General features: G+C 39.1%; 1 protein-coding gene across 1 annotated transcript in view; it reads left to right on the top strand.

The window, feature by feature from the left end:
* The window catches only part of LOC127574538 (sperm-associated antigen 16 protein), a 624,219-nt gene that overhangs the window by 42,070 nt on the left and 566,416 nt on the right, over nt 1-15,733 (top strand). Inside the window, 3 exon segments of the mRNA XM_052023594.1 lie at nt 972-1,089; nt 2,644-2,713; nt 9,587-9,717. Of these exon segments, the coding sequence (XP_051879554.1) occupies nt 972-1,089; nt 2,644-2,713; nt 9,587-9,717 (319 nt within the window).

Below are 15,733 nucleotides of genomic sequence, written 5' to 3'. Positions count from 1 at the left end.
AGTGTATGCCCTATGTAAGATGGACATTATTGTGGTCATCAAAATATTATCTTCATGCATCCTTGATAAATAATAGAATGTGATTTCAGTATCTGATCATGGTAATTTTATTGTAAATAACTGCTGTGTCTTGAACCAGAATCTCCTGTCTTTAGTGAGTAGTAATTCAGCACTTGCCTTTGTCAATTCTCCAAGTAGCAACAGCGCCAGCTCCAATCTCATCAACTACAACTTGCAGCATACAGGACTTTCCAAACAGAAATCCAAGCATCACCCACAACTAACTGGAAAAATAACTCTGAGAACTGGTGAAGTCATGATCCCCTGTTTAACCAGTTGTCAAAATACAATGTATTTGAGTATTTCTAACAGTCAGAAACATTCAAACTATGAATAGTTAATCAAATTATTTTTTTAAGTGAAAGAAACTGAAGCACTTAATAACATTTAATGGCAATTAATTCAAAAAATTTTAAATAGCATGTATTTGTCTTGTCCCACGCAGTTATTCCTCTCCATTGTTATCAATGGGGACAGGTTTCCTTCATTAGCTCAATCTCAACACAGGTTCTGTGGCCAGGTTCCCCACTGTGAGTGTTGGAGAATTATAGGAACTTCATACTCTCTCCATCGGAGCCCAACAGCTTAGTGCTGCCAAAGTGAATGCAGTTTGCATGCTTATAAATGCAATGAAATCCCAAGCTAGCTGATGTTGTGCATCAGAAACTATGACAGTTCCACCAGATCTGTTGACATTTCTCAGGAAAATCTTGGCCATTGTTCCATAGTGATGTGCTATCTTGAAGTATCCAAAACACTTGGCCTTGTTTTTTGTTTTCTCAGAATTCATCAGGCATGTTGGAAACTTGATCTTGAGGACACTTCTGGGCATTTTGTGGAAATTTTCTTGCAGAACTTTCAGGGGAGCTTAAAACTACTTTGTGATCTTGATCTGCTTATGATCTTTTTAGGCTTAAGAAGCACTATGCAACTTTTGAACCCACCTTGAGGAAGATCACAGAGAAATATAATACTGCACTGAAAAGTAAAATGCTGACAAGCTTGGAAAAAGACAGGGCTCTTGTGCAGGTAATTTCTTTTAAGGTTCAGGTCTGATCTTGTATACTATCAGAGGTTAAGCTCTTAAAATATGGATACATGATTTAAAAGTTTACTACTCTTGGAATGCTTTCATTTATACTCACAAAATAAACTGATGAAAATCTGAAGAAAACAATTTATTTGTTTGCAATGTTTAAGAACTGTTGCACACAAAAACATACTGAAAGATTAATATATAATTTCAAATTAGTTCAACTTAGAAAATATGTTCAGTGACATCAAGTATTTAGAAAAGATGGAGGGTGGGTTTTCTGGTCATAAGTGCAAAGGACAGCTTGGATGTTAACTTAGGTAATCTAATCTAATTAGTATGGCTATCAGTTTAAGTCTGGTTATGTGCTGTTTCTTTAAAAGGGTAGACCTCAGTTGCCAGTGTGGTAGTGAGAGGGAAGCCTAGGCTCTTGTCATCATTAATTCCAGACTCTGTGAAGTCTCGTTGCATCAAGCTGAACACAGGCATCATAGGATCATAGCATGGAAGGTGCCCATTCAGTCCATTGAGTATATGCAAGTTTCTAGCAGAGCAATCCCATCAGACCACTCCTTTTTTCCCACAATCTACTGTCAGATGCCCATTAACTCCCCCACCCCCAATTCTCCTGCCACCCACCTACTCTAGGGTAATATTACAGTAGCCATTTAACCTACCGGCACATCTTTTGGATGTGGGAGGAAGCTGGATCACCTGGAGGAAACCCATGCATTTAGAGAGAGAGTGCAAACTCCACACAGCACGTGAGGTCAGGATTGGAAATCAGGTCATTCGAGCTGTGAGGCAGCAGCATTAGTTTCTACACCACTGTATCACTCGTAGGCAATTGGAATTGGAGATAATGGAAATTAATTCTGAAAAGAGGATTGTGACTTGTTCTCAAGATTCAATATTGTGTATATCAGTGACTTGGATGAAGAAGTAGTGGGTTGCATACTTAAGCTTGCAGATGACAATAAATTGCATTGATAAGTTCGAGAAGTTTAAGTTGTGTATGCTATTTAAGGGAGCAGCCCACCAGCCCTGTGGTGGATGTAGTTTGGTGTATGTAAATCTCACTTCGATAACATCGATAACTGATAGTCTAGATAAGTAATGCACCTAAGTAATGACATGATTCTTTAAGTCAGACATCTGTGCCTAACTGGTGTTGAGTATCACATCTGAAGATCATAAAAGCTGAATCTTTCAGGCTCATTCTGAAGTATGAATTTATATTCTCACAGATGAAGTCCAAATGAAAGGTCTTGACCCAAAACGTCAACTGTTCATTTGTCTCCACATAGCCACCCACTGAGTTCCTCCAGCATCTTGATTTTAGTATTTGTATTCTCAGCACTGAAAATGCTTAAGATCATCAAGTTAGTTATTTTTTTAAAATGTGCTTTTCGTCAATAAAGTATTGTCAATAGTGGCTCATGAATATACTGTCAATAACTTTGAAGGACAACTGTCAGCTTCTGCTGCACCAACTTCATAGGAGATAGAATTTTATTTTATTTTAATTCAATTTAAATATTTATTCACAGGTATCAAGTTTACAAGCCACCTTGCGTAGCATGGAGAGTGGATGGGATTTGCCAGCTGCTGTTACCTCAGGTAATAATTAAATGGATAATACTTACTAAACTCTTTTGTGAAACTGGTTGTTAAGGTATTACTGTACTATTTTCATGCTGACTTCCAGATCTTTTCAGGAGAAATTGTATTGTGACCAGGTGTCTAATATTAAAACCATAGTGATAATATCTTTGATGGGCAACAGGCAATAACTTTAGATCTTCGGAGTGATTTTTTTTCCTTGGGAAAATACTGAAGGTTGTAATTACAATTCACAGTTGATTGTAGATGAATCATGAACCAAACAAGATGTAGTGTGAGATTAAGCATTTTTTGTTCTCCACTTGGAGCATTGTGTACAGTTTAGGTCACCCTGTTATAGGAAAGATGTGTTTAAACTAGAAAGAGTGCAGAAAAGATTTATGATGATGTTGACAGGACTAGAGGGCCTGAGTTACAGGGAGAGGTTGGCCAGGCTAGGTCTTTATTCCATGGAGCGTAGGAAAATGAGGGGTGATCTTATAGAAATGTTTAATATTATGAGAGGTGGATGGTAACAGTTTTTTCCCCAGGGTAGGGAGTCCAAAACTAGGGAGCATAGATTTATGGTGATAGGGGAAAGATTTAAAAAGGACCTGAGGGGCAACTTTTTTTACACAGAGGGTGTTGAGTATATGGAACGAGCTGCCAGAGGAAGTGGTTGAGGCAGGTACAATAGTATCATTTAAGAAGCACTTGGATAGGTACATGGAAGGTGAGGCTGAGAGGGGATATTGGCTGAACACAGGAAATTGGGATTAACTGGGTGGGCACTGTGTTGTTGGGCTGAAGGGCTTGTATCTGTGCTGATTTGCTCTATGACTCTTTGTATTGGCAATCCTAAGGACTATCCAACAATGTTGAGAAATATAGAATTGTAGCACAGAGGTGTCAGTGCTGCTTCCATGAAAGAGCAGTCATGCTTAGTTCCACACAACTGCTCTCTTTGTAACCTTGTATGTTCCTCGTGTATTATTTATGGTATCTGATTCCACTATCTCTTCAGAGCATCCCAGATTCCACCAATTCCAAGTGAAAGAACTACTACTGATCTCTGCTCTAGATCTTTAGCCAATGTTGTTAAATCTACATCTCTGATTATTGAGTCATAAAGAATAATTTTACTCCATGGTCTCTGTCAAAAGGGTTCAGTATTTTGAAAATGTCTATTAAATCACTTACTATCCTCTGCTTGCTGCAAGACCAACCTCTCCTTTTAACTGAAGTTGTTCATCTCTCATAACATCCTCATAAGATTTCTTTTGCTCTTTTCTCAAGGACAGCACTCAGAGTTACTCCATCTGAGGCCTGACTGGTGATTATTAAAATTCTAGCATGAAATATTTGATCCAGTCCTTCATACAGGTTCAGTCTAAAATAATTCTGTTTGATTGTAAAATACAATACTGCAGATGCTGGAAATAAGAATTAAGAACACAATATTCTTAAAATAAGCAAGCCTGGCAACATTTGTGAGAAAGAAAACAAGTCAGGGCAATGAATTTCCATCAGAATAGAGATAGTTGGAGATGAACAGGTTTTAAGATGTAGAGAAAGGTCAAGGGAGAGGTGAGAGGACAAAAGGCAAGGTCTATGATAGAGTGAAATGCTGGAAAGATCAAATGTCAAAAGGGGTGATAGGGTAAGGTAACAGAAGCCTGGATGAGGTGAAAATGGAAAATAATCATATCAAATTTCCAAAAGGAATTTGGCAGGAATGCTAGAAATCTGGGATAAAAATACAGGAACACATCATCTGAAACGGTTGAACTCACTGAGTCCATAAAATTATAATTCCCTTAACTAGTAGATGGGGTGCTTACATTGCAATTTGTTGGAACAACGGAGCAGGCCAAGTAACAAGATACCAGACGGGGAATGACGAAGAAGTAAAGTGGTAGTGACATCCATGTAGAAATTATTGTGGAGTTCTACTTGACATAATTGCTGGTGGTATGGAAAGTCAGCACAAGGGCTGGAAGAGAGGAGAAGGGGAGAAAAGCAGAAGTTTCAGAAATGGAATAGATATGGTTAAGGGTCCTACCAACTATGATGGAAGGTAATTTACCTTTGAGAGAAAAGGAAGACACACTTGAAGCACTAGAGGGAAGGAAGCATTACGAGAAAAATTGTGGTAGAGTAGAACAATGAGGGGAGGGTGACAGTGGGGACAGCTAGGAGAGTAATAAGCAGGAACACAAAGGTTACCAGTGCTGGAATCTGATGTGAAGGTCAATAGTTCACACTCGTGTGGATTAACCTCCATCTGCCATTTCTCCACCCACAATTCCAATTGATCTATATCCTGCTATATCTTTTGACAACCTTCCTCACTATGCACAACTCTGCCAATTTTTGTGTCATCTGCAAACTTGCTAATCGACATTTTCATCCAAATCATTAATGTATATATAATAAGCAACAGAGATTGCAGTACTGATCCTTGCAGAACACTGCTGGTCACGGAACTTGCTTCAGAAAAACACCCCTCCACTGATGCCCTCTGTCTTCAATGGACAAGCCAATCTTGGATCCAATTTACTAACTCACCATGGATCCCATGTGACTTAATCTTCTGGACCAACCTACCATGAGGAACCTTGTCAAATGCTTCACTGAAGTCCATGTAGACAACATCCACTGCCCTACCCTCATCAATCACCTTCATCAATTCCTCAAAAAAAAAACTCAGTCAAGTTTGTAAGACATGACCTGCCCTGTACAAAGCCATGCTGGAACCTCGCCTGTGGCTAAAGAGGATACAAAGATCTTTGTCAAAGCCCCAGAAATCTCCTCTCTTGTCTCTCTCAAAAACTTGGGATAGATCCCATCAGGCCCTGGGAATCTATCTACCTTATCCAAGAAATTGGTAGAATGAAATGGAGCCCTTACATGAAGGATGGTAGAGGAGGTAAACATGGGGCTTCTTTCAGATTTTAATGGATAGTGGACCATAGTTGTTCCCCCTGAAATGGATTTAATGATATTGAGGGAGGAAAGTGGAATCAATGATGGACCATATGAAGGTGCAAAAATTGGCTGTAAAAGTGTTAAAATTGGACTGTTTAGGGTAACAGCAGGAAGTGTCATCAATTCAGTCATCACGTGCCTTTTAATACTTCCAAATAAAAGATTTTACTTTGGCAACAGAACAGATCCAAATTACAATTTGTGGCGTAGATGTAACAATGTGTATTTCAGTTCTATTCAGAACCTCTCCTTCAATTCTTCTTCAAATACATTAATGATTACTTCAGAAGTACAGCTTTGAGAAATGTAGTTAACTTCTGTTAATGTTATCCAGGAACATTGTGATCATTTAGTATGGCTTTTAAGAATTCTACTGCATGCTTACTGTCAACTCTTGGCTTGAGAAAGCATATGAAGTCCACTACTCTAATCTAGGGCCATCCGTCTGTACGCTAAATTGCAGCAGACTTTACCCTTTTATTTAAACAGTCTTTTGGGTCAGAATTCATTTGAATTTAGGATGCTAACCAAAAATGTGCCTTTGTATAGGGGAACCACTAGGTCTCATCAGTCATTAGATCTAAACTGCAGAGCTCTTAGTTATATGACCACTGTAGCATAATTACCATCAGCCACTCTGAAATGTCAGTCACTCTTTGTCATGAAAATTGCATTTTGCATTTCTAAAGTCTTCTCTTAACAGAAATGTTATTTGCCAGGAATCCTTATTTTCTAATCAGATAATAACTATGAGAAAGTAGTTTTATAAAAATCTTCTGTCAAACTAAAGGCGTTTGCATCCTTCTCATTCCAACTCCATTATTTTCCTTACAGAAATACCCATGAATTACTAATCACCAATTGTAGCTATTAGTATTCAAGAGTATTTACAGGGAAGTTGGGTTTCCTTGCTCTATGCAATGATCCAGGGAGTATATGCTGTTCCTTAACAATCTGACAGTGGTGCCAAAAATGAGTGGGGAAAGTATATTCTGGATAAAGTAGGGCTTATTTTTGGGTATGGAGAGTTATATTTCGCACCTTTTAAGATATTGACTTCCCCTTAATGTGAAGGGAGTGGAAACTCCTGGATGGAAATGACATCTGTTCTTTTCCAAGCGTGTAGTTATATTTTCATGGTCTTCCCACTAAAATACTGGGATCCTGGTGGAACAGTCAAGAAATTCACAATCTCCTGGGCTTTAAATAAATATACAGTGGCATGCAAAAGTTTGGGCACCCCTGGTCAAAATTTCTGTTACTGTGAATAGCTAAGCGAGTAAAAGATGACCTGATTTCCAAAAGGCATAAAGTTAAAGATGACACATTTCTTTAATATTTTAAGCAAGATTACTTTTTTTATTCCCATCTTTTACACTTTCAAAATAACAAAAATGGAAAAGGGCCCGAAGCAAAAGTTCGGGCACCCTGCATGGTCAGTACTTAGTAACACCCCCTTTGGCAAGTATCACAGCTTGTAAACGCTTTCTGTAGCCAGCTAAGAGTCTTTCAATTCTTGTTTGGGGGATTTTCACCCATTCTTCCTTGCAAAGGCTTCTAGTTTTGTGAGATTTTTGGACCTTCTTGCATGCACTGCTCTTTTGAGGTCAATCCACAGATTTTTGATGATGTTTAGGTCAGGGGACTGTGAGGACCATGGCAAGACCTTCAGCTTGTGCCTCTTGAGGTAGTCCATTGTGGATTTTGAGGTGTATTTAGGATTGTTATCCTGTTGTAGAAGCCATCCTCTTTTCACCTTCAGCTTTTTGTTTACAGACGGTGTGATGTTTGCTTCCAGAATTTGCCGGTATTTAATTGAATTAATTCTTCCCTCTACCAGTGAAATGTTCCCTGTGCCACTGGCTGCAACACAAGCCCAAAGCATGATCGATCAACCCCCGTGCTTAACAGTTGGAGAGGTGTTCTTTTCATGAAATTCTGCACGCTTTTCTCTCCAAACTTTCCTGTGTCCTCACCACAAACTTTAGCGTCAGAAGTTTGCAAAGGAACATCTAAACAAGCCTGATGCATTTTGGAAACAAGACCTGTGCACTGATGAAGTTAAAATAGAACCTTTTGGCCACAATGAGCAAAGGTATGTTTGGAGAAAAAAGGGTGCAGAATTTCATAAAAAGAACACCTCTCCAACTGTTAAGCACGGGGGTTGATCGATCATGCATTGGGTTTGTGTTGCCGCCAGTGGCACGGGGAACATTTCACTGGTAGAGGGAAGAATGAATTCAATTAAATACCAGCAAATTCTGGAAGCAAACATCACACCGTCTGTAAAAAAAAAATGCTGAAGATGAAAAGAGGATGGCTTCTACAACAGGATAACGATCCTAAACATAACTCAAAATCCACAATGGACTACCTCAAGAGGCACAAGCTGAAGGTTTTGCCATGGCCCTCACAGTCCTAAACATCATCGAAAATCTGTGGATAGACCTCAAAAGAGCAGTGCATGCAAGATGGCCCAAGAATCTCACAGAACTAGAAGCCTTTTGCAAGGAAGAATGGGTGAAAATCCCCCAAACAAGAATTGAAAGACTCTTAGCTGGCTACAGAAAGAGCTTACAAGCTGTGATACTTGCCAAAGGGGGTGTTACTAAGTACTGACCATGCAGGGTGCCCAAACTTTTGCTTTGGGCCCGTTTCCTTTTTTGTTATTTTGAAAGTGTAAAAGATGGGAATAAAAAAGTAATCTTGCTTGAAATATTAAAGAAATGTGTCACCTTTAATCTTATGCCTTTTGGAAATCAGGTCATCTTTTACTCGCTTAGCTATTCACAGTAACAGAAATTTTGACCGGGGTGCCCAAACTTTTGCATGCCACTGTAAATAGCAATCCATTCCAACGATACTACACTGGACTCCACTGCATCCACCCCAAAAAAAGGACCCACATTTGCATCACGACTTTATCAGGATGGTCTAACATGAGGCACTTTGGTGCAATAACTGCCTCTTAAGGAAGTAGAAAATATAGTTGGGATGAATACTGCTTTATAAGTAGCATTTATTAGTCAAGATGAGTGGTGTGGATATTTACACTCTGCTTTTAATAATATTTCCAGGCAGTTCATAAATTAACTGGGAAGAAAGATATTAGGAAAACAATCAAGAATTGCTCAAACAGATGAGTCCTTAGGTTTTTAGAGAGGAAAAGTTTAAATAAGGAAAACAAAGTAGTACATACTACTACTAATTGTAAGATGCAGAGGCTGGAATTAGAAGAACATAACACTTGGGAAGGTACCAAATTGGAGGTAAGGGCACCACTGTGTACCGGAGAGGATAGGTTGATAGCTAAGCAGGACTTGCACAGGAAGAAAATGGGAAGTGGGGCTTCATGTTGATTTGTGATAGAATCATCACAATTCACTATTTACATAAATTATTTTAACTGGGAAGTATAATTAGTACCAAATTATTACTGACCCTTCTTCAGATATTACTTCAAATGGCTCTAATGTCCAGGAAGCAATTGAAAGAAAATTTAGTTTGTTCCTAAATTAACAGTTACATTTCAACTAAGGGCATCTTCTAAGTGAGTCATTTGCAATTTTTTTAAAAACTTGCATAGTGTGAGCTTTATGTCAGATTCTAAATTTGAAAAGTCCCAAAAGAGCACATCCATGTCGGTATGTAAAGAAAAAATAATAAATCTAGACGAAAGTGATATTTGATACATGACAATAGAATATTCCTTTGTCCATTTGTAATTTAATTTTTTAACTGCATAATCAATAACTTTGACACCTCTAATGCTGCTTAAGGTTTTTGTGGATTTTGTTTTACAGATGTCTTTTAATTTCCAAACAATTAGTGAATTTATTTTAAGATTTTATGGCACTTTCCTTGAGGTACTCTATTTGAACTCTATTGCTGTTCCCATTTCAGGTTACAAGGGTCACAGGGAATGTAAAAAAGATGGTCCTAGCCAGAGAGCACTTGCTGAAGTCAGAGAGCAAAGACGTCATTCTGATCCACCTATTGATTCAAGAAAGCACTTGTTGAGCAAGCATCCAAAGGTGAACTTAACAAGAAAAAACAAATTGCTTCTCCTAGACTTAGTTTGCTTATAATTAATGTTATCCTTTTATGTATTTGTTGATTATTTTCCACACTGCTAGAGAACGAATGGGTTTAAATGAAAAGCTACATGGTGTCCCTTGAAACGCAACAACTTTTGGTCTGCTTTAAGGATGATTAGCCTGGAGACTAAGATTTTGGCATCTTATAATAAGAATTGAGTAGATATTTATGAGTACTCGATACAGTCTTGTCTACTACAGGAATTGTAGCTATCTCAAATGCCTGGAGGGTATCTTCATTAGTAACGGAGGAATAAGTTGTTAGAACAAAACACTATAGCCCTCAGGCTCTGAGTTTTTCAGCAATTGTACAAAGGCAGCAATCAGTGTTTCAGTTCCATAAGTCATTTTCACTGTTTAATAAGATCATGGTAGATCTGTATCTTAATTCTGCATACTTCCTATGGAATAATATGTCAAAAGCCAGAAAGGCCTTTCAAATTAAATCTTGAAAAATTTAATTGATGCAATGGCCAATATGGTCTGTAGGAGGTTATTGCAAATTTCATTCTGGATTTCCCCAGCAGAAGTAATATCCCATTGAATGACTGTCAATTAAAATACTTCCTTTAAAAAAAACTGGAAATGTTGAAAATGCTCAGCAGGTCAGATTTTCATCTATGGTTTATCTCTCCACTAATGATACCAGACTTGCTGAATGTTTCCAACATTTTGTATTATTTTAGATTTCCAACATCTGCCAATTTTTATTCTGAAATACTCAGTAGGTCAGACAGACCTGTGGAAAGATAAACAGAATTAACGCTTCAGGTCAAATATTTAGTAGCTTAGCAAAAAAAATTTGTGAATCAACATCTCCATTGTTAAACCTGAGCACCCAGTAATATTTGCTACTTCAGTGCTTTTGATAATTCTTATTGAGCTCTCTACTGCGCTGTTTGTTGCTCAGTGATATGGTGAAACGAGCATATGCTTAATGCCAGTTTCTTCAAAAAAAAGAGCTCAAATGTAAATGAACAAAATCGAGGACTATGATGACATTGAGCTCATTTCTTTGAAAGTAACTCCCATTTTACCTCTATCCATTTTGAATACCAATGAGTATTTAAAAAGTTGCCAATCTCCTTCTCACAATTACCTTCGGAAAAGTCTTACTGGCCGTTTCCCGCTCTGTAAAGGTGTTTTCACTGGTTTGGACCTTCCATGTCAACAGAGAGTGTACTTGCCTACTGGCTCTTAAAGATCATTATCTAATCGTAATCATTAAACAAGCTTCTGGCCATTGACTTCATGCTGTTAATACCAGAATGTTCAGTGTGAAGCTCTTCCAAAATTTGTCTTCTCAATATACTTGGTATGATAACTGCCTGGGTATATGCAGACATGCCTGCACTGCTTCCAATATATGGCCTTTTTATTCTTGCACCAAGTGCACTCAATGATAATACTACTGCTTCCTGAACATGATCTGTATCCCTCTGTTCTCTGCCTGTTCATTTGTCTGTCTAAATGCCTCTTAAATGTTGTTATCATATATGCTTCTACTACCTTTCTGGCAGCATGTTCCAGGCATCTACCATTCTCTACTTAAAATAACTTGCCTCGCAAATTTGCTTCACACTTACCCCCTCTCACCTTAAACCTACACTCTCTAGTATTGACACTTCCACTCTGACTGTCTACCCTACTTATGCCTCTCATAATTTTATATACTTCTGTCAGGTCACCTGTCTGCCTCTGACACTCCTACGAAAACAATCCAAGTTTGTCCAACCATTCGTTATGGCTAAAACTCTCAAATCCAGGCACCTCTTCTCACCCTCTCCAAAGCCTCCACATCCTTCCTGTAGTGTGGTAACCAGAACTGCAGTCAATACTCCAAATGTGGCTTAACAAACGTTTTATACAGTTGCAACATAACTACTTGACTTTTATACTCCGTGCCCCTGACTGATGAAGGCAAGCATACCATATGTGTTCTTTACCTCGTGTAAAACATACAAAAGAAAAATTAGAAGGATGATACCAGAACTGAGAAGTTATGTTTATCAGGAAATAATGCAAAGGCTGGGCTTTTTATGCACCACAGCTCTAAGATTATGAACATTAGTTTTCCACATTATTGGAGCATAATTTATGGTGACTTCGTATTTTTACATTTACTTTCTATTGCAATATACTTATATTTATGATATTATAAGTTAGAGAAAGATCATTTAACAAAGCAAATTAATAGATTTTGACAGAAGATCCACAGTTGGTGCATGTATTGTAAGAAAGGATTACATTGAAAGCTTTGATGATTCACTTATTTCTTAGCTTTGTTTTATATAAAATTGCAAGCATCCACTATTTACCTTAATGTTGTGTCAGCAGAGTGAATTACGTTAGATTGTGACACAGTAACGTGGAAGCAATCTTGAGCAGAACATTAACTCTGACATATGTATTGGCTTGATTGATCTTTTTGTGTTGCAAGCTGTGTGTAATTCTAAATTGGTAAATTGGTTGATTATTGTCACATATACAAAGGTACAGTGAAAAATTTGTCTTGCATACTGTTCATACAGACTAATTCATTACCACAGTGCATTGAGGTAGTTAGTACAAGATAAAGCAATAACAGAGTGCAGAATATAGTGTTACGGTTACAGAGAAAGTGCAGTGCAGGTGGACAATAAGAGGTCATAATGAGGTAGAATGTGAGGTAGAGTCCATCTTATCGTACTACTGCTCAATAGTCTTATAACAGTGGGATAGAAGCTGTCCCTCAGCCTGGTGGTACGTGCTTTCAGGCTTTTGTATCTTCTGTCTGATGGGAGGGGGGAGAAGAGAGAATGTCCGGGATGGGTGGAGTCTTTGATTATGCTGGCTACTTTACTAAGGCAGCAAGAAGTGTAGACAGTCTATGGTGGGGAGGCTGGTTTCTATGATGCACTGAGCTGTGTCCACAAATCTCTGCAGTCTCTTGCGCTCACAAGCATAGCAGTTACCATACCAAGCCGTGATACATCCGGATAGGATGCCTTCTATGGTGCATTGGTAAAAAATTGGTGAGGGTCAAAGGGGACATGCCAAATTTCTTCAGCCTCCTGAGGAAGTAGAGGCACTGGTAAGCTTTCTTGGCTATGATGTCAACAGGGTTGGACCAGGACAGGCTATTGGTGATGTTCACTCCTTGGAACTTGAAGCTCTCAACCCTCTTGACCCCTCCCCCCCCCCCCCCCCCTTTACTGAAGTCAGTGACCAGCTCTTGGTTTGCTGACATTGAGGGAAAGGTTGTCATGACACCATATCATTAGGCTCCCCATCTCCTTCCTGTTCACATTGTTATTTGAGATATGGCCCACTATGGTGGTATCATCTGCAGATGGAGTTAGAGCAGAATCTGGCCATGCAGTCATGAGTGTATAGGGAATAGAGTATGGGGCTGAGGGTGCAGCCTTGTGGGGAAGTAATGTTGAGAACAATTGCATCAAAGGTGTTGCTGCTGTTACAGATTGGGTTACTATTGGTGAATGTCCCTTTAAGACCTAACACAGTAGTGTGTGTGTGGTGTGATGATGACAACAGGAGGTAAGGACGTGATGACGTCGTTTGGAGCAGTCAGTCAGAGAAGAGAGAGAGAGAGAGAGAGAGACACCAGCCTGCTGGTCTCTGTATCGATGGATGAAAAACAATAACTGTGTCTGTCACTACAATCCATGTATGGATTTTTGGAATAATCCAGTGGAGTCCACTTTGTCGTTAATCTGTAGAAGGAAACAGGTATTTGTGTGGACGGCCACCTCTCAGATGCCTTTCGGGGTGGCAGATACTTCAGAACAAAGGAATGGAGATCATCAGTGATTAAGGTGTCGTATTAGTTCCAAAGTGGAACATTTGGATTTCGTAATTACTCTCTATTTTCTCTCTACATTTCCTCTTCAGTCAACGGTGGTTTTGCAGAAGCCTTTGCTCATGTTTCAGCTTACGGCTTGATGAACTGAACTTTGAGAACTATTCCTGGACTTGGAGTTTGGGAGTTTGCCACACACACACTTCGAGTTTAGTTTTTGGGGTTAATGTTTAAGATCTAACATTTTTACTGCTAACATTCTAACATATTTACTTTTATTTTTCTTATTATCATAAGTAATTATTAATAAAGTAGTTTTTAACACATACATGACTAAGTGTGTTTCTTTTGTTGCTGGTATGTGATACTGCCTATACTTACTGATTGCTGTCTGTTGGTCAGGAAATCAAGGAACCAGTTGCAAAGGGAGGTGTTGGGTCCCAGGTCTTGGAATTTGGAGATGAGTTTGCTTGGAATTATAGCATTGGAGGCAGAGGTGTAGGCAATAAATTATAGTCAACATAGGTTTCTTAACTGTCTGGATGCTCCAGAGATGAGGGTAGGGCCAGGGAGATGACGTCTGTCATAGACCTGTTTTGGTGGTCGGTTACTTACAGTGGATTGAGGTTGTCTGAGAGGATGGAGTTAATGCGTGTCATGACCAGCCTCTCGAAGCATTTCATGATGGTGGATGTCAGAGCCTCCGGATGGTACTCATTAATGCACATTACCTTGTTTTGTTTAGGTACTGGGATGATAGTGGTCTTCTTAAAGCAGGTGGGAACCTCTGATTGAAGCAGGGAAAAGTTAAAAATGTGCAAATACCTCCACCAGCTGATCTGCACAGGATCTAAGGACATGGCCAGGGACACCATCCAGGCCAGATGGTTTCTGCGGGTTTAATCTCCGGAAGACTGATCTTGCATCTGCAATGGTGACTGTGGGTTCAGTTGCATTAGAGGCTGTTGGGTTGGCTGGGACATTCCAGTCCCCTTCTGTTCACAATGTGCATAGAATGCGTGCTCATTGGGGAGGGATACGCTGTTGTTGGCAATGCTGCCTGACTTCGTTTAGTAGCCTGTTATTGCATGTAAGCCCTGCCACAGCTGACGGCTGGTCTGGGACTATGTTTTGAACTGGTATTGTCTTTTGGCATCCCTCATAGCTTTACGGAGGTCATACCTTGATTTCTTATAAGGGTCAGGGTCACCTGATTTGAACGCCACAGTCCTAGACTTCAGTAGGGAGTGGATCTCCTTCTTCGTCCATGGTTTCCAGTTTGGGAACACTTGGATTGTCCTCTTTGGTACACAGTCCTCAACACACTTCTACAAATTCTACAAAGAATGTTTAAGCCAATTATTAGCAGCTGTATTCCAGCAACTTTTCAGTCTGAAAAAGGTGCTCACAATTAACATACCCAGGCTTTTTGAATGGATTCTATTAGAACGGAACTTAGGAGATTTGAGATTTGAATTTAGATCAGTTCAGGGGGTGGTGATATTACCTTGGATCAGATTCTGCACTGCATTCATTGACTTTGCAGCTGTACAAGCTGTTATCAACTTAACTGGCAGAAACCTGGGACTCTTGAGCGCAAGCTGAAGTCCAGGCTTTCACTCAACTAAATGCTACTCTGGGGACATTGGTATTGCATGTTTGGTCTCTATAAAGTATCCACAAAGAGATTGTGCTGGGGAAATCTGCTGGCTGAGTCAGTACCAGTTAAACTAGGTGCAAGTCCATTCATTTTTATGGGAAAAAATATGGGTAAGATAGTAATTATGTTGGTTTATTTTTCTTGATTTAATTCATTTGAATTGACTTAATTTAACCTATTTTTTTTATTATTTTTGCTATTTTTAGTGCTTTAATTTTAACAATTTTCTATTTCTTTTACCTTTTTAATAGTTCCTGAACATTTTTTAATATAAATTCTTATGCATTCCAAAGGTGCTCAGAATTGTTTCATTTTAACGAAGACTGACAGTTGGCCAGCCCAGGTTAAGAATCTTGTTAACTGTCAAGACAGTCTGGGCTTGGGGCATGCCCATTGGGTTTGGAAGGGCCTTGTACTTTGCTGGACTCCTCTAATCAACATAGAGTCTGCTTCCTGGTAAAAATATTGCACCTGCCAGGCCATTGTAAGGAAGA

The sequence above is a fragment of the Pristis pectinata genome, chromosome 1 (genome assembly GCF_009764475.1).
Source record: "Pristis pectinata isolate sPriPec2 chromosome 1, sPriPec2.1.pri, whole genome shotgun sequence".
NCBI classification, from domain to species: Eukaryota; Metazoa; Chordata; class Chondrichthyes; order Rhinopristiformes; family Pristidae; genus Pristis; species Pristis pectinata.
This window is presented reverse-complemented; position numbering and strand designations above follow the sequence as displayed.